The sequence below is a fragment of the Physeter macrocephalus genome, chromosome 4 (genome assembly GCF_002837175.3).
Source record: "Physeter macrocephalus isolate SW-GA chromosome 4, ASM283717v5, whole genome shotgun sequence".
In the NCBI taxonomy this organism is placed as follows: Eukaryota; Metazoa; Chordata; class Mammalia; order Artiodactyla; family Physeteridae; genus Physeter; species Physeter macrocephalus.
This window is the reverse complement of record NC_041217.1, coordinates 127,125,570-127,147,459: the sequence shown is the minus strand read 5'-3', so window position 1 is coordinate 127,147,459 and position 21,890 is coordinate 127,125,570. Positions and strand designations below refer to the sequence as shown.

Sequence of the window (21,890 nt, the reverse complement as noted above, 5' to 3'; positions counted from 1 at the left end):
ATCCTCCGTATGTGGCCTTCATCTCTGGGTGCAAGGGGGCCGCTCCAGCTCTCACCATCAGAAGAAAGGTGGGGGTTTCCCTGGTGGCGCAGTGGTTGGGAGCCCGCCTGCCGATGCAGGGGACGCGGGTTCGTGCCCCGGTCCGGGAAGATCCCGCGCGCCACGGAGCGGCTAGGCCCGTGAGCCATGGCCGCTGAGCCTGCGCGTCCGGAGCCTGTGCTCCGCGACGGGAGAGGCCACAACAGTGAGAGGCCCGCGTACCGCAAAAAAAAAAAAAAAAGAAGAAAGGGGGCACAGGGGAGGACCCATGGAACTCACTGCCAATTCTTGTAAGAGCAAAACCTGGAAGAGACACACATCACTTCCAACCAGAGCCCATCAGAAAGAATTTAGTGCCATATGGCCTGCTTAACTTTAACTGTAGAAGAAATGGAGAATGGGCCCTGGGAGACAGCTAGCAGCCAGCCACAGCTGAATATTTTTCAACAATGTAGTTAACAAAGTGTATAAAGAACATCCCTAAATACTCCTTCAGTGATTTAAATGTCTACAACTTAAAATCCATAAATAAAGGTGGCCCTGTGGTGAGGTTCTCAGTTATCTTATTAACCGATCTGTGATCAGTCTCACTTTTAATGACATAAAGACATGTGTAGTGACTGAAGGTGGGGTTTGATTTGTTGCATTTGAATCTACCTATTAAAAAATCCCATAACATTATATAAACCTGATAGACAAAATAGAAAACAGTTCTTAAAAATCAAAGTGGTGTCCCACACTGAATCTATGAAAAACCAAATGCTACATCACATCTTTGGAGAATGTGTGCTTTCATGCTAAAACAAAACAGAGCTAAGACCATCATTGAGGTTTGTGGTGGAGAGGAGATACACACCTGAACTTGTCAATGAGCCTGTCTTGATTGTTCTTTAGGTGGTTTCAGCCCCTGAAGTTCTGTAAAGTTCCAACATTTGCACCGAGCATACTAGCTCTTCCAATATCTGCACTTACTTTTCTTATCTACTCACTCTTACTTTCTTTGTTGATTCTTCTATCACTAGTTTACAAGGCCTGAGAGGAAAGTGGATATTTTTAGAGATAGGTATGCACGCCTGGGATCAGATCTTAGCTCTGCTACTTTCACCGTGTATGTCGTTGAGCAAGTTGTTTAATCACTGTAATCTTTGGTTTCCTCAATATCAACCACATGGTGGTGTGGTGAGGACTAAAATATATCATAATAGCTACTGGCGTTGTGATAAGTGTTTTACATGTATTTTATATACATTATATGTATATACATTACCTCCTTTAATCCTTTTAGTAACTCTTTGAGATTGCTCTTATTATCTCTACACTGAAGGAAGGCAAGTTCAGAGGTTACACGAATTGCCCAAGGTCCTAGAGTAAGCGTAGAGGCTGGATTCAAATCCACATCCAGCTGACTTCCCAGCTTGTTTTACAACCTAATGAATTACAAGGAGTACTTACACAGACCCTGGCACATGATAGGTGCTGAGAAGAGCTAGTTCATTACATTGTTACCATAGCAACAACCAAAAAAAAAATAGAAGAAATATTAGATTCAGTGCCCTTAGGCCTAATACCTAATTGCCCTGATTTACTTTAGATGCCTAAGGACTTATTTATTTTTCTGGTTCTCTTAATATGTTCACCAAACATTTTTTGAATAATTTAATTTCTCTTTATGATACTGTAAAAGGATTGTTTAAAGACCCCGGAAGATCCTTTAAAGGTGGGAACCACTGTACAGAATTCAGGCATCTTCATTCTTGAAGCCTATTCATAGCAAACTTTAAATAAACCAACTTAAAACAAATGTCCATGGGAGTAATGCCTGGATTTTCAAGTGGGTGCCAGAAAGGAGCCAGTACATGTATTGACATTTAGAATGTCCTTAAGTGACCAACCAGGAAAAGAATGCAGACGCTCTGTTTTGCAAGTTTTTATTTAGCGATATGTGCACACACAGACACCCCCTGCACACGTGTGTGTGTTTTTGTGTGTGCGCGCGCACACACACACACACACACACTCTGCTCCTATGTCCATTCTCTGCTTGAAAATAATGAGGAACAGCACATCTCTAAATTAATTTGCTAGGACTGAGGGAAGACAGAAATAATTTTGTGAAACTCAACTTTAAATTGAAATTTTAAGTTCTAAACTCAGGACGTTTCTTTTTTGAACTCACCCTGGGAAATTTTTTTTTTATGTTTCCAGTTCTTTTAGATCAGCCTGAGATATGGGGTCCAGGCCAACCTATTAATCCAAGCACGGAGTCGCCAAAGTTAACAAGGCCTTTTCCCACTGGAAGTAAGTTATATGTCTGCTCTGTCTGGAAAAATAAGTGACTCATTTTACTGTCTGCCTGCATAGTGAAATTAGGCAACCCTTACAAAGTCTACATAAGCCAGTTTGGACTGTTTAACATTAAGAAGAGATGTTATCCTGATAAGCTTTAGAGTTAAAGGGACCTAGGACAGTTGGTTGAGACAGGAATAATATAATAAATAAAGTAGAATAAGTAACTTGGAATCATAGCTTCTTCTGACGTCCCACCGGCTCATTCATTCGTTCAATAGGTTTATGTAGGAGTGAAAAGCAAGTGAACTAAAGACCCTGCTATGCTCCAGGCATGGGCTAGCACACAACACAAAGCTAACCCAATCAGATAAGGTCTCTGCTAGTCCTACAGAACAACTGAGGCTGCAGAGAATAGAGAGGACACATTGAGAGGAAAGAGTCATAATTGGAGAACAAGAGAAATGATGCCATATGGTAGAGAGACGCTTAGACAGGAGATCAGGGCAAATTCATCTCAAAGCAAAGAGAGCCATCTTCTCCACATATTCCAGAATGCCCCCAACCCCTACTCCAGGTGGCTAGGGAAAGAAGTCCTGAAGAAAAAAGTGAACTCATCAAATCTACCCAATATAGCAGTGAGAGGGAAACATACATTTAAAGAAAGAATAAGAAAACAGTGTACCTGTTGAAATTCTTAACTTTGCCCACAAAGTGACAAGCCCAGTTCAGAAGGATGAGTCTCTGGGTTGGGGCTATAATACAATACTTTTTCTATCTCATGGATTTTTTTTAGCTATAATTTCGTCAAAGGAATCTGTTCGTTCTTCCTTGATCCAAATCATTTTGCTTCAGTCTTTCAAAAATATACCCAAATTTAAGACATATAACTTGAGAAATCTTTCCAGACTCCATCCAAGACATAATATCCTGACTCTATTAAAAACGCCTCCCCTGAGCCCCTACCCAAGCTGTTCTCATTGTCCTTGACCATAATCTGGACAGTAATTGCCTGTGACCATGATCTTCATTCATTCAGTAGTAAATTCCTTGAGGGCAGAGGCTCGTTGTAATCAACCCCATGTCCTTCATTCCTAATACAGGACATGGGACCTCATTGGTACTTGAGGCATATTGAACAAAGGAACGAATGAATGAAATGATGGTGTTATTGTTGTTACTATCTGACTTTCTCTTGACAAATTCTTATCATAAAATGGAAGAATCTGAATGAGTCCTGCTTCAATCCCTTAGCTTTGAACTTTAAAAAAGATGGATTGTTAATGGCTATTCCTTTTCCAATAGCGGAAGTATGAGCGAAAGCCCCAATCCTGCCTACCTAGGGAATACTGTGTAACTTAGGGAGAGTGTGATCAGCAATGCTTGGCTTCTTATCTCCTGGCAGCACCTCCACCACTGCCTCCAAAACACGTACCAGCCACCCCTCCCCGAACAGGCTCCCCCTTAACAACTGGACCAGGTAAGCTTTATTTTTTCTGTTCTGGGATGACGTGGCAATCAGCAGTGGCCCCGTACCTCAACATGCTCTTGATGTGTTGGAAGCTATAGGCTAGACTAAACATGAAACTGTTTGCTTTTAGTTTTATTGCCATTACATTTCACTACGTAGACTTCTTTTAAAGTATCACTCCCAGGTTTCAGAAAAGGGTTCACTTTCCTTACTCATTTTTTCTCTGTATAATGTTGTTGAACAAAGGCCACATTTACTTGTGAGATGGAAGGAAACAAACTCAATATCAAAAGTCATTGTTCAATTGACATCTCACTTCATTGGATCTCACTGTAATGATTTACAAATTAAAAGGCATAATTTGTATTGTTCCAAGAACCAATAAGTTTTTTTCTAGAATTAAAACTGTGTCGTCCACAATGATAATAGGATGGTTCCCGGGATATGCAGCATACAGGTAAGCTTGGGTGGTGGGGAATTTTTCCCAGTAGTTATTAAAGTATTTATTATCCCACGGCAAAGAGATGTGTAAGGATGATGAAATATGGCAAGGAATTGCTGCATGCCTTTAGACAGATAATTTCTAAGGCACATCTTTACCGTCTATTAAAATCAATACTATGTATTCCCTCAGTTTATAATCTACCTAGTCTTACTGGACTAGCAAGTCAAAAGCAGTAGTAGTTATTTTATGTGCCTGGGTCCTTAGATTGCAGTTCTTCACCACCTTTGGAATTCTATTGCAGCTTCATCCTTAGCTATTTATGCAGCCTGGTGAGTTTGATAGCTCCAGAGTGGGGTATTTATCAACAAGAGCAAATGCAAGACATAGTCATTTATGACATTTACATTGATTCAGACCCAACAGAGAGTCATCCAGAGTGTCACAGGTAAAGGTGTTTGCAAGTTCAAATCATTTTGGCCCCTTGGATTCCCATGAATGTGTTAGAGATAAATAAATCTACCAGCAACAAAATTATAAATATTGTGACCCATGCAAACTGCTATCCCATTTATCTGTAGCCTTGGAACCTTGAAGGTTAACTCTTTTCAAATGTGAAATATGGAAATACTAAGCCGGCTCTTATAGCTAGAAGCTTATTTAAAGGTAAAATGGCTTCTGCTCACGCCTTGCAATTATTTAGGTAACAATTTCTAATTTAAATGACCTCGGTTTAGTAAAAGGTACACTTCCTCACATTTCAATTGTTATCAAGTATTTCCTGCCAAGCTGTAGAGGATAGTTTTCATTTTTTCTCTTATTACTGATAAGAATTTAAAAGAATAGCTAATGCTAATATTTAAGCAAAACAGACTTTTTTGTTTTGCGACTTCAGATAGATATATATCAGTTATGCCTTTGATGTTAACAGGTTAGACTTGAGAAAAGAAATTATAAAGATGTTTTTATAATTTTCTTCCCTATTAAACAGGTATGTATGTAACAGTTCTAATAAGTAGTAAATGTATTCTCATTATCCTATGTGTGTGTGGTGTGTGGAGTGTATATGTGTATGTTTGTAAATATTCATGTGGGGCTATCTCTTTAAATAATCTTTGTGCTGTGTTTCTGGTGTGTTCAAGGTGGAGGATATACAACTAATTATGATGTGATAATTTTTTTTAACTAACAGATATTGTCATTAGTTTCACGAAACATTTTCATTTAATATGCCAGAGTAGACAATCTTTATCAAATGAGGGTGATTTCCAGCTATCAGTTCTTTTTCGGTTGTGTCCTCTGTATTTCAGTAGGCCAGACTTTCCAAAGGGACCTCCCTTTTGGAATTTCCAGTTCCAGAGCTTGTACACTTCTGTGAACCTAACACTGCCTTCTCAGAATGACCGCACTTTGCATGCCTGTGAGCAGCCTTGGAGGGCAGTCGCGTGCTCAAGTGCTTTCGATGACGGTAGAAGTAGCCAACTCAGGTCACCCCACACGAGGGTAAATAATAGCAAAAAAAGGCGATACTCATACTGTAGATGCAGGGAACTCTTCCCTTCCCTTCAACTCCAATCAAGATTTTCCATTGTGAAATAGGCCCACCTAGGCACCTCACAAGACAATCTATTTACCAGGCTTTGCCTCACCCCTCCCACTTCCCATACAAATAATTTTAACAAAGTCAATTAAATTTTAAAATCAACTACTTTAACCACAGGAAATGACCAGTCAGCCACAGAGGTCAAAATTGAAAAACTACCATCAATCAATGACTTGGACAGCATTTTTGGCCCTGTGTTGTCCCCCAAGTCTGTTGCTGTTAATGCTGAAGAAAAGTGGGTCCATTTTTCTGATACATCCCCGGAACGTGTTACTCCAGAGTTGACTCCAAGGGAAAAGGTGGTGTCCCCACCAGCTGCCTCAGACAACCCAGCTGACTCCCCGCCTCCGGGCCCCCCGGGCCCTCCTGGCCCCCCAGGACCTCCGAGTCCTCCTCGCAATGTACCATCGCCACTCAACTTAGAAGAACTCCAGAAGAAAGTCGCTGAGCAGGCCTTCATTAAAGATGATTACTTAGAAACAATCTCATCTCCTAAAGATTTGGGGCTGGGGCAGAGAGCAACTCCGCCTGCCCCACCACCACCCACCTACAGGACTGTGGTTTCGTCCCCCGGACCTGGCTCGGGCAGTGGTACGGGGACCACCAGTGGTACGTCTTATGTTTGAGTGTGCTTCGTGTGACCGGGAATGGCCGTGGCTACTGCAGTGTGAGCAACGCCCTCCTCCCGCCTGGCAGTTGGCTTTAGAGCTTCAGCCATCCCTCTTTTGGTGTGGGTGTCCTGTGCCCTGTGGCATGTCCTAGTCCATCGAATGCTCACGGTCATAGTGCAAGTCTGTGGATGTGTCCTGCCCTGCACTCGCAGCCCTTAGGAGTGCCCTGCCTTCCACCCTGCAGATAAGGTGTATATTTTTTAAAGAAAGCTGTGATGTCATTGTTTAGAATTCAGGAAAAGTTCTAGAAAGACAGGTTTCACAGCAAATGAGTTTCATGTTAAATGGCTGATTTCCTCATCAGATGCCTCCACGAGAGCCTTAGTTTGTTTGTTTTTGTTTTTCTCCGCTTTATTGAGATATAACTGACAAAATTGTAAGATATTTAAAGTGTACAATTTGATGATTTGATATACACATACACTGTGAAGGATTCCTCGCACAAAGTTAATTAACACAGTCCATCACCTCACATATTTACCTTTTTTTTTCTTTTTGGTGAGAAATTTAAGTTCTACTCTCTTAGCAAATTTCGGTCATTACAGTGTTATCAACTATAGTCACCATGTTATACATTAGATCCTCAGACATTATTCAACTTATAAGCTTATAAATCTATGTTTGTATTTTTTTCAAGAGTCCTAGTTTTTGTAGATGAATGCGTTTTCTTCTATTTTTTTTTCTGTTTATTTTCCTTATTGTGGGAGAACTATGTTAACTCCTCTAATTACTTCAGAGAAAAAGAAGTAGGGTTTGAAAAAGAGATTTTAGAGGACAGCAAAGAAGAGGCTGCCTTATTGCCTCCCCAGCCTAATCAAGCTGCCACTGAAACAAACTGCTCTCTGATGTCATCATTTGACATGCTCATCAGCCTATGAGGTCAACTCTAAGTATAGTGACAGGTGATGGAGCAGTTTATCAGAAATGTACATTTGGGGATTCTAAATGCAGATGTTGACATTGAATCTGATTTTTTGGTTTCCCCTATTTGAAGCTTCATTTTGTGCTCTCTAATTATGAAAGGTTGGGAACTACCAAGCATATCCAAGAAAGATCAAGATTTTTCTAATGCGTCTTCTGTATTATTCATTCCATTGGTGCTCATGTTTGTCTGACAAGATCCTCCAGCACCTTCCCAACTGTTCCTGTGGGTTTGGTTTAGGTTCCTTTGCAGGGGTGTCAAGGACTATTTGTTTTTTATTTTCTTTGAAAGAGGCGACCAAGTTTAAGTTATTTAGATCTAGTAAGAGACAGAAAGGAAAGGCATTTGTCTCTATTCTAATAGTCATCATTGCTTCTGCTTTCAATGGAGTATCTTTCAGTGCTTGCTCTGGTTTGCAAACTGCTCTGTGCTTTAAAGTGAGAGCATCCAAGCCGATCAAGGAGAGGACCGGAGAGTCACCTGCACTGCACACAAAATCAGTGTTTTATATCATTAGGTGTGCCCTTCCTCCACCAAAAAGGGAAAAGAATGCAGTACTAAAATTTAAGTTTGGGAAACTATGTTAAAGCAAAATCGGTAGGCTTCTTTACTATAGGACCTCTGAGAGCCATTATGTTGCCAATAAGAGCAACAGCTATAGTTTCTTGTCCTGGCTTCATGCCAAGAACTTTATGCACATCATTTCATCCTTACAACAACCCCATGAGGTGAATACTCTTATTTCCCCCATTTTACAGATCGAAAAACCAAGGCTCTTGGACGTTTAGTAATTTGCCCAAGTTACACAGCTGCAGATGGTAGACTTGGGATTCATCCTCGGGTCTCTCTGATCTCGAGCCTGTGTTCTCAACCACTGTGCCCTCCAGGCACTCTTGTAAGGTTTAGTGGCAAAATATCCGAAACTTATTTGAGACTGACACGCACCTGTACTGCACAGTGTCATCAAGATCACCAAAAGTCCTCTCCAAACCTACTCCTCTGTGTTCCTTTCTATAATTCTGGAGGGTTAGAGCCTCACTTCCACCGTCTATTGCTTTGTAGGTCTTTGGGGTTCTTACTTAACTGTAAAGATAATAAAGGGCCCCTAGGTAAAACCTTCAGTTCAGACCTCAACCCCAAAGAAGCTGGTTGTCCTCTGTCAAAGAGGGGCATGTTTCCATTGCCTTGGATGGGACTCTCTTTCCTGGGCCAGACTCTGAGTCTTCCGAAAGAACTTTTCAAGGAATAATGCCTTCTCTCCAGTGGCCCGGCCACTATGCTCTCCTCAAAGTAAACACCTTTGGTCGGGGGAGGGGAGCTTTGTTACTCACCCAGCTCCTCCAACACCTCCCACAAGGCTCTGGGAGATGCTTGTTTGATTGAATTGACCACTGAGCTAATGAGTGACGAGAGAAGCTCTAGCTTTCTTTCTAGAATCCTTGGGAGTTTTGTTGTTTTAATGTTTAGTTTCCATATTCTTATTTAAAATTACTTTAAAATGTTACCAGTAAAGACTATCAATTCTTAATAACTGAGCTGGAAAAAAACTATACTTTGCTGGTATTAAAGGATTGAATTTCTAAGTAGAAGACTGAACTGGGCCAATGAGGCTCATGAATAAATAAAACTGTGCACCATTATCTCCTTAATTAAGTCCCAGTTTATTTGCTTGTAAATCTTTTATTGATGAAATATACACAGACTGGCAGAGATGTAAATTTAGAATTAAAACAATAGGATACGGTCTCATGTTTTAAAGATTCGTAGTGCTTATCACTACCTGCTTCTTAAAACTTAACTTGATGGGAGTAACTCTTCTTGTATACCTCAAACTATATTTAATTAGATACCACTATGCCTACTTTAAAAATTTCATTCACACCGAGATGACTGCCACTGACCAAGTTTTAGACAGTACTCAGGCCTCGTGAATCAGAAGAGTTACCTGCTATTGAAAAGGTTGGAAGCTAAGAATTTGCTCCAAGAACTTTAATTTCCTTATGGCAAAAGTTTAAAATACATAGTTTGGCCAACACATTGCTTTATTGGAATGCAGGCACTGATTCTTGGCAAAGGCTATCTCTTCTCCTATGTGGGCTGTGTGTGCCCAGGGGATGGAATGGGGAAAGTGTTTTCTTGGCCTGCAGCAAGTTTGGAGGCCAGGGAAAGAGGTGTCCGTAAAGATAGACCGTTCAGTGCAACATTTCCCGACTGGGGAAACTAAAGCAATATTAAAGCATGTTACACACAAACAGACACACACATACAACCCCCCATAAGCAAATAACTTTGAGCTACCTGGGGTTGAATTAAACAAATATATTGCCTAACTACATGTCCAATATGGAAGCCACTAGGCACATGGGGCTATTTTAATCTTAATGGTAATTAAATTAAAATTAAAAATCAGTTATTTAGATGCAGTAGGCACAATTCAGTGCTCGGTGGTCACATGTGGCTAATGGCTATCTTATTGGACAGCACTTGTTCCAGAACATTTTCATCACTGCAGAAAGCTCTGTTGGACAGTATTGTTTTAGGGCTTTTAATGGGCTGGTCACCAAAAAAGAAACGCAGTGTGAAACCATTCCCACATATGTTTAACACTTTCTTCAAAGCAATGGTATAATTGTGTCCTAAGGAACACAAGTTGGGAAAGACTGATTCTTTACATATTTCGAAGTGCATATATTTTAATTCATTTGATTCTCCTCCACAACATTGTGATGTATTAGCCTCATTTTACAGATAAGGAAACGGATGCTGAAAGATAGGACTTGCCACCGTTACAAAGCAATAAATAGCAAAGCCAGTATCTCTCTGACCTCAGGTCTGTTGGATTCGGTTTACCACTTCTCCCCCCCACTCCCCTCCCCCACCCACGAGCACACACACTAAAAGAGAGATGAACGTTGAAGTCATCCTTGTGAGGTTCTCATACCAAAGCTATGATCGAACTCCAGGTTGACAGCAGTCAATGGTTGCCAACTTTTTTGAACTCACAAAACTCAAATGATGTACATGTGATTTTTAAAGTTAAACAATGTTGTCCAGTTATTTTCCAGCATTGTTCTTGGGAATAAACACTGCTTGAAGGGAAAATGAAAGTATAATTGAAGGTAGAAGAATGAGGATAGAGATGTACAAATAATAACCCTCTATATTCTTGCAATACAAAATAATTGTGTAATCTCACAAAATCGTGTGAAGCCTAAGTACAGTTGTGAAATACTCTTTAGGCCCTGACTACTCTCTGCTGAATGTGTGGGTTCTGTCAAGCAGGTTTTGCTTCTTAAACACTACCTTGGTGTCTTCTAACTGCACAATGAATCAATGAAATCAATTCAGTAAAGAAAAAGTGAGTAAAACAGTAAAGAAAAAGTGCCCCAAAAGGAAAAGGAAACCAGTTAACTAGTCACTTTTTTCCTTGCTTCTAGTTGTACCTGTATCAAAAAACAATCTTTACCATCATCAACGGCCTTCCATTTGTGTGGTATTTTATAGTTTAGTAAATACTTTAATAAGCATTGTCCATTCCAATTGTTACAACCCCTTTGCAAAGTAGAAACATGTCTTACTTTTTAAAACAGGAAGCTGAGGCTCAGAGAAGTCAAGATCCCACAGCTGATAAGAGGTGGGCAGGGCCAGAACTCAGGTCATCTGACTTTTCATCAGTTTTTTCAGTATTCCACACTGCCTCAGTGACAACTCCTTACTGGTTTTCCAAGTATTACTGAAACTGGATTTTAAAATTTCCCTTCTAGAACTTGTAAGAAAAGGATAAGCAGCTGACCTTTTCCTGAGATTGACTCAGAAGACTATTTCTTGGAAATAGACCCATGGATAGACATTTTGACCCACTCCTATAGCATGGTTTTCCAGCAAAATAGAACCCTCAAAAAAGCTCCATAAAACTTCCTGACAAAGACTTTGCTGTGTAAAGATTTATCTCCCATCTCTTTGCTGTCACTTCTGTTTTCTGAAAACATCCTGGGTATAAAGAAAACTTTGTAGTGGGACCTGTCAAAATATACCCTATTCTTTTATTCAGAGAAGATTAGCCAAAAACTAAGAATATTTATTTTGAGAGAAAAGTATGCAGTCTGTCCATGCGAAAACAAGACCTTTGTGCAAAATATGGGGCTAAGGTCCACCTAAAGCTACAAGACACTGCATTTAAAAGCTCAGGCTTTGTAGTTACATAGACCATTTGAGCTACGTGACCTTGAGCAAGTTACTGAATATCTCTGAGCTTTACTTTCCACTGAGATAGTAGAAGTACCTTCCTCCAAAGCTTATTGTGGGGATAAAATAAGATAATGCATGTAAAATGCCTAACATAGATACTGGCCCAATAAAATAAAAAGCGAGTATACAATAAAAAGTTGGTAGTGGTGGAGAGGAGGTATCAGTAGGGATGGGTGGTAATAATTAGTAGGGTTTCGCACCAGTGAAACTACACTTAGAATAAACAACACAGAGAAACACAACGCACTCAACATTTCAAATTGTTTAAACAAAGGAGCAAGATTTTCACCTCCAGGACATGCCTAAGATGGGAGCAGATGCTGAGGTGATGGGTTTTGCTGCCCAACTCCAAAGCTCCTTGAGAATCTGAAAATCTGGACATGGAGGTGCTGGTCTAGGATTCTCCAGAGAACAGTTTTCTGGCATGTTGGAGGGGAGGCTAGGTGGGGACAGATATTTTCCTGGGGCACAATTTCTTAGACTTTTCTTGGAGTGATTTGATACCTGTGCTTCTAACCAAAGTGAAAAAAACCTCAGGAGTAGTTGGAACTTCTCTGACTGAACAAGAACAGTTGGAATATTGATTTGACTTTCTTAAGGTTGTTAGCCAAGTAGTTTACCCGTGTATCCTGGACAGATGACTGAAAACAGGCAGACCCCCGAGTCTAGAGACCTCTCTGGTGTGCTCATCAGCGTGCATGCCAACCTCTGTGTGTCCTCTGTGTTTCACATGCTTGTCATTGACAGCCAGAAAAGTAAATCCAAGAGGCTCTTTTAAAAATCATCACAAAAATCATCGCAGGCAACCTCTACACAGACAGATTCCTACGTAGCCTCCTTTGAAAAATAAAATCCTCTAAATTCAATGTGTTTCTGTTAAGATTCTACACACAAAGTACGCACGTACCATCTAATTTACTTTCTTATATTTTGTCCTTTGCTTACCATCAAGTGTTTGCTTACATTTACGAAGTTAGCACTCATATCTTGAAGCACAGTAAGAAGGATACTTCTCTTCTGCGTTTTATATATATAAATATTTATATACATATACACATATTTATATATATGTATATATACATATAATGTGAAAAATCTTTTTTTTTCAAGTTCTAACCTCCATTTTCATCTTGGACATAAATAAATTCTGACTATGCAAAAATCAAGAGAATTTATCATAAGTTTGGTGTGTGCCATGGTCAAAATGAAGGATACCCACCCACCCAGCCAAAAGAGTCTTAAGAATATATTTTCTGTCACAGGGAGTAATAAAAGGATTTACCTTTCACTGGGTGTCACATGACAACAAAAGGCAACGAGCTTCAGCTTCTGCCATCAACCATAGTTCAACCTAGTGATTTTTTTTCTTTATTGAAAAAAAAAAAACAAAAAAACCCCCAAACCCCATGTGCTACAGAGTTGACTGTACTAACTGCTGAGGTGAAAAAAATGGCTGTGATTGACACTGTGTCAGGGAATGGGGAAGGTGGGATGCAGTGATGACAGCACTTTTGGCCACCTGCGTTCCTAGCCACTTTTAACACCAGCTTGTTTTTCAGGTGCATCATCCCCTGCTCGGCCAGCCACCCCCTTGGTTCCTTGCAGCACCACGACCCCACCTCCACCTCCTCCCCGGCCTCCGTCTCGGCCAAAGCTACCTCCAGGGAAGCCTGGAGTCGGAGATGTGGTATGTTCCCTTCTGCCCTGGCCTGCTCAGAAACATCCAGTGGGAATGAGAAACAGGAGTCCAAGTGCCTGAACGTGGGTCATCTCAACTTCAGGTCTAAGTCTTACTTACAGTGCTTGTACAAATGGCCCTGACAGGTGACATCTGAAAGACAGTCACTGCAATCAGAGTGTACATTTCAGTTGCCCTCAAATCTCTACCATCTTTCAGGCCAAGGTCGAAAATAGTAGGAATAGGATCCTGGGGCCCTTAGTTCTTCTACAGTGGGTTTGATGAAAATTAAGATAATAATGCTCAATTGTGCTAAATCCTTTAGAATGGGAGGTATTTCCTTTCACCGTATTTCTCTGATTTCGGAAGATTCCAAGGGAGGGCAAGTCCTGATTTCTGTCCCCAGACTACAGAGAAGTTACTGGTGGTAGGCACACTATGTGAATATAAAGGAGGGTGGTATGACCCAATGAGTTTTTTCTAGACGTTTCTTGCATCATGTTTTAAGGCTGAGGGGTGGGAAACATTCTGTGTGAACAATTAAGAGACTTCTGGCAGAGGTAAATTTCTTTGGTATCTGCACACAGGAGTCACAGACTGGCGATGTCCCTCCTATCTAGTTTAGCTAGCACAGTACAGTATTCTGTATTCAAATATCTTTCAATGGGTATAAGCTCTCACATTATGTTACTTGCTTAGTCCCTGGGGGCATAAGAGGCCATCCTCCTGAAACGTCACTGACCACATCCCAGACCTCAGCTTCTCTAAATGTGATGTTCCTGTTGAGTGTAGCGCATTACGGTTGATGGTTCCTCTAGCTCCATCCACAAGCTCCTGTACAGATATAATCAATTTCAGTGTAAAAATGGTGCCACCTGTTCTCTTTTAAGAACCTGAGTTGTGGGCTTCCCTGGTGGCGCAGTGGTTGAGAGTCCGCCTGCCAATGCGGGGGGCGCGGGTTCGTGCCCCGGTCCGGGAAGATCCCACATGCCGCGGAGCGGCTGGGCCCGTGAGCCATGGCCGCTGAGCCTGCGCGTCCGGAGCCTGTGCTCCGCAATGGGAGAGGCCACAGCAGTGAGAGGCCCACGTACCGCAAAAAAAAAAAAGAACCTGAGTTGTCATATCTGGGGCCGGGAGACGCTAAAAATATGGAGGGCAGACCTGTGAATCTAACTTTCCATTTCTTTTCTTCTCCCTGCAGCCCCGACCTTTCAGCCCTCCCATCCATTCTTCCAGCCCTCCTCCGATAGCACCCCTAGCCCGGGCTGAGAGCACTTCTTCAATATCGTCCACCAATTCCTTGAGTGCAGCCACCACCCCGACAGTTGGTAAAAATTATCTCCTCTATTCTAATCTGTTTGTAGTTTTGACTGGCTGTTATTTATGATCTGAGAACCCTAATGCCTTGTGTTTCTGATCAAAATTGTTTTGCTGTGTGTTTTGCTACTATCATCTGACTCTTCTTTTAAAAGCACCTTCTCAGCAAAGAAGGCAAAGTGCTTTAAGTTAAGCAAATAAGCAAATAAAAGAATGTGAACATCTGTGTTTTGCAGGAATTCTCTTATGCTATTTCCATGCAGAGCTATTCATAAAAGTAAAGACGAAATCGTCAAATAAGATCCTATAATTTAGATATTATTTCTTCTAATGAAAATAGTCTCCACTGAGGGGGGAATGTTTTTTTAAATTCCAACCGTGTAACCCATCAGAAATCACAAAATTTAGAACTTTTATTTTCTTGAAGCTTTCATTTCTTCATCACTTTGGTTCTCCTTATGTTGACAGATGGTATAAACATGGGCACTGTGGGACGTGAGAAAACTTTTCGACATTTTTTGTAGTGCTTTTCAGTGATGTGCGGTCAAATTTTCCCCAAGAAATAAGTCATTGCTGGCATTTTCAGTAAAAGCCTTTATGCCTCTTTCTTTATGGTGTGATGAAAGTGAAGAGTTGAGAATGGCTGCTCAGCTGGATGGCTTTCCCAGGTTGAAATGCCTCTCTTTGCCTGGAGCATCTTCCCCCTTCCCAAGGCGGTCTCTGTCTACACCTCTTTACCCACCTTCCATAGCTCCTGCTACCTCTCTCGTGTTTGCATGGCATCTCTGACCTGGGCTTTGTCTTCCTTTATTGTCTGAATGCCCTCCAAGTCTCCCATATTATAAACCAGCTGGCTCATGCATGTGCTCTTGCCAAAAAAGAGCACACTACAGAGTTGCCCGTGTGAGGAGTAATTTGATCAAAGCCTGAAGCTCTCCTGGAGAAGAAATCCCTCTTTTCCCAGGGAAATCAGTTAAGATGTGCCTCTTAGGCCCCCAAAGAGAATTTCGACCATATCACATGCTCTACAGTTTTAATCAGATCAGCCCCAAAGAATTCTTCAAATTTGGTGAAAATATAGCCAGCTATCCAATTTCATATGATTCGTTAACAGACAGATATTTAACATCATTTATATAACCATGTCTATTCTTTATCTGCATCATCAGCTGGGGCAATTCAGGGCTCCCTAATTTTAGATGCCTATTAGCTAGTTTCTCTCTGGGTTTTGTTGTTGTTGCTGTTTTGTTTTGTTTTTTTCCTGTAACTTCCAACCTTATTTTTGAACTCTTTTTTTTTTTTTTTTTTTTTTGCGGTTTTTTGCGGTACGTGGGCCTCTCACCCTTGTGGCCTGTCCCGCCGCGGGGCACAGGCTGCGGGCGCGCAGGCTCAGCAGCCATGGCTTACGGGCTCAGCCGCTCCACGCCATGTGGGATCTTCCCGGACTGGGGCACGAACCTGTGTCCCCTGCATCGACAGGCAGACTCTCAACCACTGCGCCACCAGGGAAGCCCTAACAAAGTTTTTATACATGCTGTATCTCCTTGTTTTCTTATGTATATAAGTAAAGTCCATATTTTATCATAAACAAAATAATGAATATGGTGATGATTACCTGATATTTCCTCCTTCACCCTAAGTGTTTATTTAAGTCTGTGAGTGATTTATCTCACATCTTGCTTTCTCTTGGTTTTCATAGACTCCTTTGACCCACTGAATAAAGGACAGGGACTCCAGGCACGTTCCCGAACAAGAAGACGACACAGAGATGGCTTCCCCCAGCCCAGACGAAGAGTAAGCAGTAGCTTAATTTTTCTAACATTTTCTTTTCTTTGTTGTTTTCCAACCTTGTATTTTTGTCCTTTTGTTTTTGTTTTTTTGAAGTCAAAAACCATATCTTTTATTTCATATTTCTTCAGGAGGGACTTTTTATTTTGTTTCTATAATCAAAGGATTTTTCTTGGCCTCTCCCGCCGCGGAGCACAGGCTCCGGCCGCGCAGGCCCAGCGGCCACGGCCCACGGGCCCAGCTGCTCCGCAGCACGGGGGATCCTCCCGGACCGGGGCACGAACCCGCGTCCCCTGCATCGGCAGGTGGACTCTCAACCACTGCGCCACCAGGGAAGCCCTGAACTCTTTTTAATACTCTTGATTGCTACAGCCTTTTCCCCTTCTCCTGCTCTGTTGTTTTTCTGTTGTTTTTTCCTCACGGTCATTTGTTCCACTCACTCTCTGTGATTTTCCTGGTGGTTCAGAGAGGAAAGTAAGGATAATAAACTGTCACTCAGAAAGCAGACCTCAAGTGACCTCAGATGACCATCTAACCTATTCCTTCAACTCATTGAGATTCATAGAGAAAATTGCACACACAGAGCATTTGACCTGTGGCCATGTTTTGTACCATGTGTTCTCATGCTCCCTGCTGCAGAAATCTCAAATCCTGGCCAGTGACTCTGATTCTTAACACAGCTAGTATGCATTCTTTTAAGATGAACCACAGAGGGGCTAAAAAGAGAAAAAAGCCACCTGAGAGGCTGGTCACATTGCTTCATTGCTGAGGAGCATTCTGATTTTATCTGTTTGGGTCTGTTATTTGTGTTTAGTTTTCATCTTCCTCACTCTCTTGTTCTTTATTTCCTGCTGCTGTGGGTCCCCCGACAGCCGTTTCTCTCTGAAGTAAATACATTGTCAACGACCGCCCAGCGGCACCTTGTGTAGTGTTGTTTATCTCTTTTTGGAGAGGATGTGCTTTGGCTGTTCAGCACTAAGGTGCTGACTGTTCATGACTGCCTTGGAACATCAACTTAATGTAATCAGATGGCTTGGGGGAGATAGAATTTCAGCAGCAAATTCCTGACATCGATGGCTCAATATTTCCCTCCCTCCGCCAAGATACTTTTCAGACATTTCCTGTGACACTTGTGCCAAAATTGGGACATGTGTGGCAGAAACTGGATACTTATTATTTGTACTTGCTTATTGCAAAGTTTAATATAATTCAAGGATTAAATTTTTAAGAGCATGTCTGATCTTCCTACACAACAATTCAAATAAGAATTCGCTCGTGCCAGACTTTGGGTGTACAATCTTTTTCATGAGACCCGTGATTATAAAGTAGTAAATCTGATGCCACAACTGAAAACAGGACTTTCTGTGCATTGTCACATTCAAATAATGAAGAGTCCCTTTGCAACTGTATGTCACTGAATTTAAGTTACCTTCAATTGGAAGATGCACTATTATTTTTATATGACTGAGAAAGGGCGGAGAAAGCTGCCAGTTGAGGTAAGGTGCAATACTTTCTTATCGTATTGATTTTAAGACCCATCCCAATCCCAGAGAGGTTAAAAAGTACACATAGTAGAATCAATGAAATACAATAAACTCCTTTTGTACTGAACAAAGCTCACAGGACCTTCACTATTTGATTTGGGGGGGAAGAATCCTATTAATGTTATGTGAATAAAGAAAGTGTTTAAAGTAATTCTATTGTAAGAAACAAATTCCTAGACATTTAGAGATAGAGATAAACAGGGAGTTATCTCTAATTGTATATATCCAATTTATTATTTGTTTCTTATTTCTATAGGTGATACTCATTTTTTTCGATGTTTGCAAAACCCTCCTTTGGTACCCCAATGCAAAAAGACCACCATGAAGACAATTTTTCTTCATTGCTAAATTCACTATGAATTATATTCCTTCACTGTTAATTATGTATTTTTAAATTACATCTTTAACATCCCAGGAATCTGTAATGAATGAAAGGTAATCATTTACGGGCACCAAAGGAAGCATCACATGGACTTTGATGCTTCCTTTGGTGTAGAGCTTTGAGCAAAAGTGATTTGTATTCAGTACAAGAATATTAACCATAGAATTTAAAACTTAAAATATTTCCTCCAAGTCTTTGTCTCTCTAAGCTGGGTGGCAATTCTGACTTAGATAAGTTTTTTTAAAAATATATATCTGTATTAACATCAATTATTCTGGACAAAAAGAAAGACCTTTGGAGGTGGATATTCTTGATCCCAATTTTAAATTCTCACACTTTAGTATGTTTTTCCTTCTGCCTTTTTTTTTTTTTTTTTGGAAAAGCCTGTCTCGAGTACTGACTTCCCCATCTCAGATCAATCTGAGGCAATTTCCATGGTTAGTTCTTAAGGAAATTTTTCTTCTGTACTTGATTTGAGTGTTGCCCTTATTTAAATTAAGCACAGAGCTATGCAACCACCCATTTTTTAAGTTCTCTGATTTATTTAGTATGTTTTCTTCTAAGCGCTCAATGTCCACAACCACAATAAAAAATGAGAGCCACGCTGTTCAACTCTTACGAACCATTCTTTTGTAACTTCAGCTCAAAGAACAAATGACAGTATTGGAGGGTCCTCATTTTAAGGAAATTGTAAACAAAAAATTAGTCCTTCAAAAGAAAGGAATATTCTCCACCATTCCCCACTAATAGGTATGAAAAGGCACTGTTACATTCAGTTACTGCCAGTGTAACTTTTTTGTGTCCTATTTTCTGGAGATATTATGTGGTATCCTTCTTAGGGCCAGTTCTTGTTCCTCTCCTACAGATATTATAGGAGTTGCATTCGCTTATTCTAGCCACCAAGGAAGCCACATATATATTACAAACTGCTTGACAGGTGCTATCCTAGAGCCTTAAGAATTGACAAAGAAATAGTTTCCCTGCCTTATTCACTAAGTCTAAGGAGGCAAACTAGTAGAATATTTTCCAAGAAGCAGAGTTTTTGAAATAACTTTACTACCCTCATCCATTTCCTCATCTTACTTCTCTACGTTCTAGGGAAGATTCTGCCTTACCGGTCTTTGTACAGAATTTATTCAATTTTCTATTAAAGCTAAAGTAATACCCTTCAGACGTGTGGCATTGATTGATCTAAATCACATAGAATAAAACTTCAATTGTCTACATTTGTTTGTTGGTGAGGAGGGAGACCGTGTACAGAGATCCAGAACGGTTGGGATTCAGAGCAACTGTTGTGACCAGTTTACAAAGACATTTGGCCATGCCTGATACCATAGCCAAAGATGGAATTACAATAATGCTGTTCAAAATTAACAATCCATAACTACCAAGTACAGGTGCAAGGCAAATTGAATTTGGATATTGATGAAGTTGAAATGGGATACTTCATTCAGGAACCTCAGATTCATACTGTTGCATTTTTATGGTCTCATTAAAAGCTTCCTCTTTCCCCAAGGGGAGGAAGGTGCATGCTGGGTGATCCCATTGAGCTGTCAGCGCTCTGTCCGGAGGTTCTGTTGATGGATATATGTCCAGCCACTTGAGAATTGTGTCTGAGTGAAATACACCTGCACGAGTCAATTATTAATGATAGTGCTTTTAACAACTCCCTGAAAAGGTGAGGGTGTGATTTCTTCCATGGAGCTGACTTCAGTGAATTCACAGATGCTAAACTCTGGCATTTTTTAGATTTCCATTTCTTCTCATAGGCTCATCATGAAATAAGCACATCACTTTTTTATACCCTTTCCATAATCTCAGTGTCTTAGGTTTTGTTTCCTTTTCCATTGAAATCATTCCTGTGTTTCGATCAGTAAAGTGTGTTGCTTGATTTCATTTGAGATTTGTATTTGTGTTTTTGTTTTCCATTCCTTTATATTTCTTTGGTTCGTAGTGTCAGAAGCTGATGTTTTTTATGACAAACTGCCCTCGTTTGAAAGGCGCTGTGAAACGCCCGCAGGTATGGTGCTAGCCGAGTGACCTCTAGATATCTAGACTTTAAAACTCCAAGCCATTATGCCATCTGAATGCTAAACTTCATGGACATGCTCCTCGCCTCATGAGTGTCCAGTGCCGATCAGATGCACCGTCTCTTTACTGCTCATCGTGGAACTCATGCCACTGAAATGTTTTTTGAGTGAACATTTTATAAAGCAGCAGGTTGCATGACAGTTTCTCAGTGAAAAGGTTCAAAAAAGGTGAGATGCTATTGCTTTGTGAATTTACAAAAGGAGGAATAATTTAACTGCTCAGAATTACATGTCCAGTGACGGCTTTTTAATTAAAAATATAGTAGAGCACTGTTAGTAATCTTGTTTTTTCTTTGGTACGTAGGTAAAGGGTGTTTTGTGTCTGGATGCCTAAGGTGATTCCAGGGGAGGGGATGGAAGAAATATGACATCTTCCATGAACTTTCAATTGATAATGCAATGCTGTTGTCATTGAAAACCTCAGCTAAGTTTTATATAACCTGTAACTCCGAGTTTATCTTTTTGAAAACATAGAAGGGGATGACATTGAAGATGAAATAAATACAGCAATTGCTGAATGACAGTTTGGCCCAACTAGTGCAGTTAAAATATGCTGACGCCCCTGCATGGCCAGGAAGACATCTGCTCCATGTGCACCAGCACCGAGTACCAAGCTACCAGCAACATGTGCCCATCCCTTTAGGCCTCCATAGCTTTGCTTTTGCTTTCTGTTTCCCGAACTGAAAACAAAATAATAATAATAATAGATTGCCAGCCTTCCCTTTTTCCTGCACGCTAACGGCATGCAGTGAGATTAATGACCTGCTCTGTAACTCATACTGTGTCCTTCTCTCTCCCTCTCCTTAACCTTTCCCATCCCGCTTCAACTCCTGGCCATACAGAGAATGAACAGCCTTCCCTCGTTTGGTTTGACAGAGGAAAGTTTTATTTGACTTTTGAAGGTAAGTAGTACATAGCATACCAGATTCTAATTTCTCCTCCCCTCGTGCTTTTTCCCCATTCACATTTTTAAATTCCAATTCTCTTCAAAAGACCTGGTCTCACTTTCTATATAAAAATGCTATGGCTACTTCGAAAATATTAAATACTAAAGAAAATATTCCATGAATTTGGTTTGTATGGGATCTTCGATTTTTTCATATTAAAAAATGAAAGCTAACTTGCAGTTAATATCGGTTACTTAATTAACTGTGTTAAATTGAAAAAAAACAAACACCTTTTTTCGGCAAGGAACTTAACTCTGTCAACCAGGGCTCTTTCCTAACTCTTTTGCAAATGCAATGCAACAAATATAAGGACATTTTTGGTTGGAATTGGCATTTAACTTTGCTTTGGATAATTAATATTTCAGAGACAACATCCACTATTGTAAACTGTAAATGTGTAAATATTCTTATGACAAGGAATGCTGCATGGGAGGTCAGAAAAGTGAGGAAAAGGAAAAATGT

At 40.6% G+C, this 21,890-nt stretch overlaps 1 protein-coding gene across 10 annotated transcripts in view; it reads left to right on the top strand.

Moving 5' to 3' along the window:
- SGIP1 (SH3GL interacting endocytic adaptor 1) overlaps positions 1-21,890 on the top strand; it is a 215,865-nt gene that overhangs the window by 144,432 nt on the left and 49,543 nt on the right. For 6 of the 10 annotated variants that reach the window (XM_028489286.2, XM_028489287.1, XM_028489290.1 and 3 more), the window contains 5 exons: positions 2,245-2,337; positions 3,731-3,805; positions 5,959-6,450; positions 13,242-13,369; positions 14,562-14,688. In XM_028489286.2, the coding sequence (XP_028345087.1) occupies positions 2,245-2,337; positions 3,731-3,805; positions 5,959-6,450; positions 13,242-13,369; positions 14,562-14,688 (915 nt within the window). Of the gene's footprint in view, positions 1-2,244; positions 2,338-3,730; positions 3,806-5,958; positions 6,451-13,241; positions 13,370-14,561; positions 14,689-20,345; positions 20,412-21,323; positions 21,384-21,890 lie in introns of all 10 variants that reach the window. The other 4 variants (XM_028489292.1, XM_028489294.1, XM_028489291.1 and 1 more) reach the window with 2 other exon arrangements.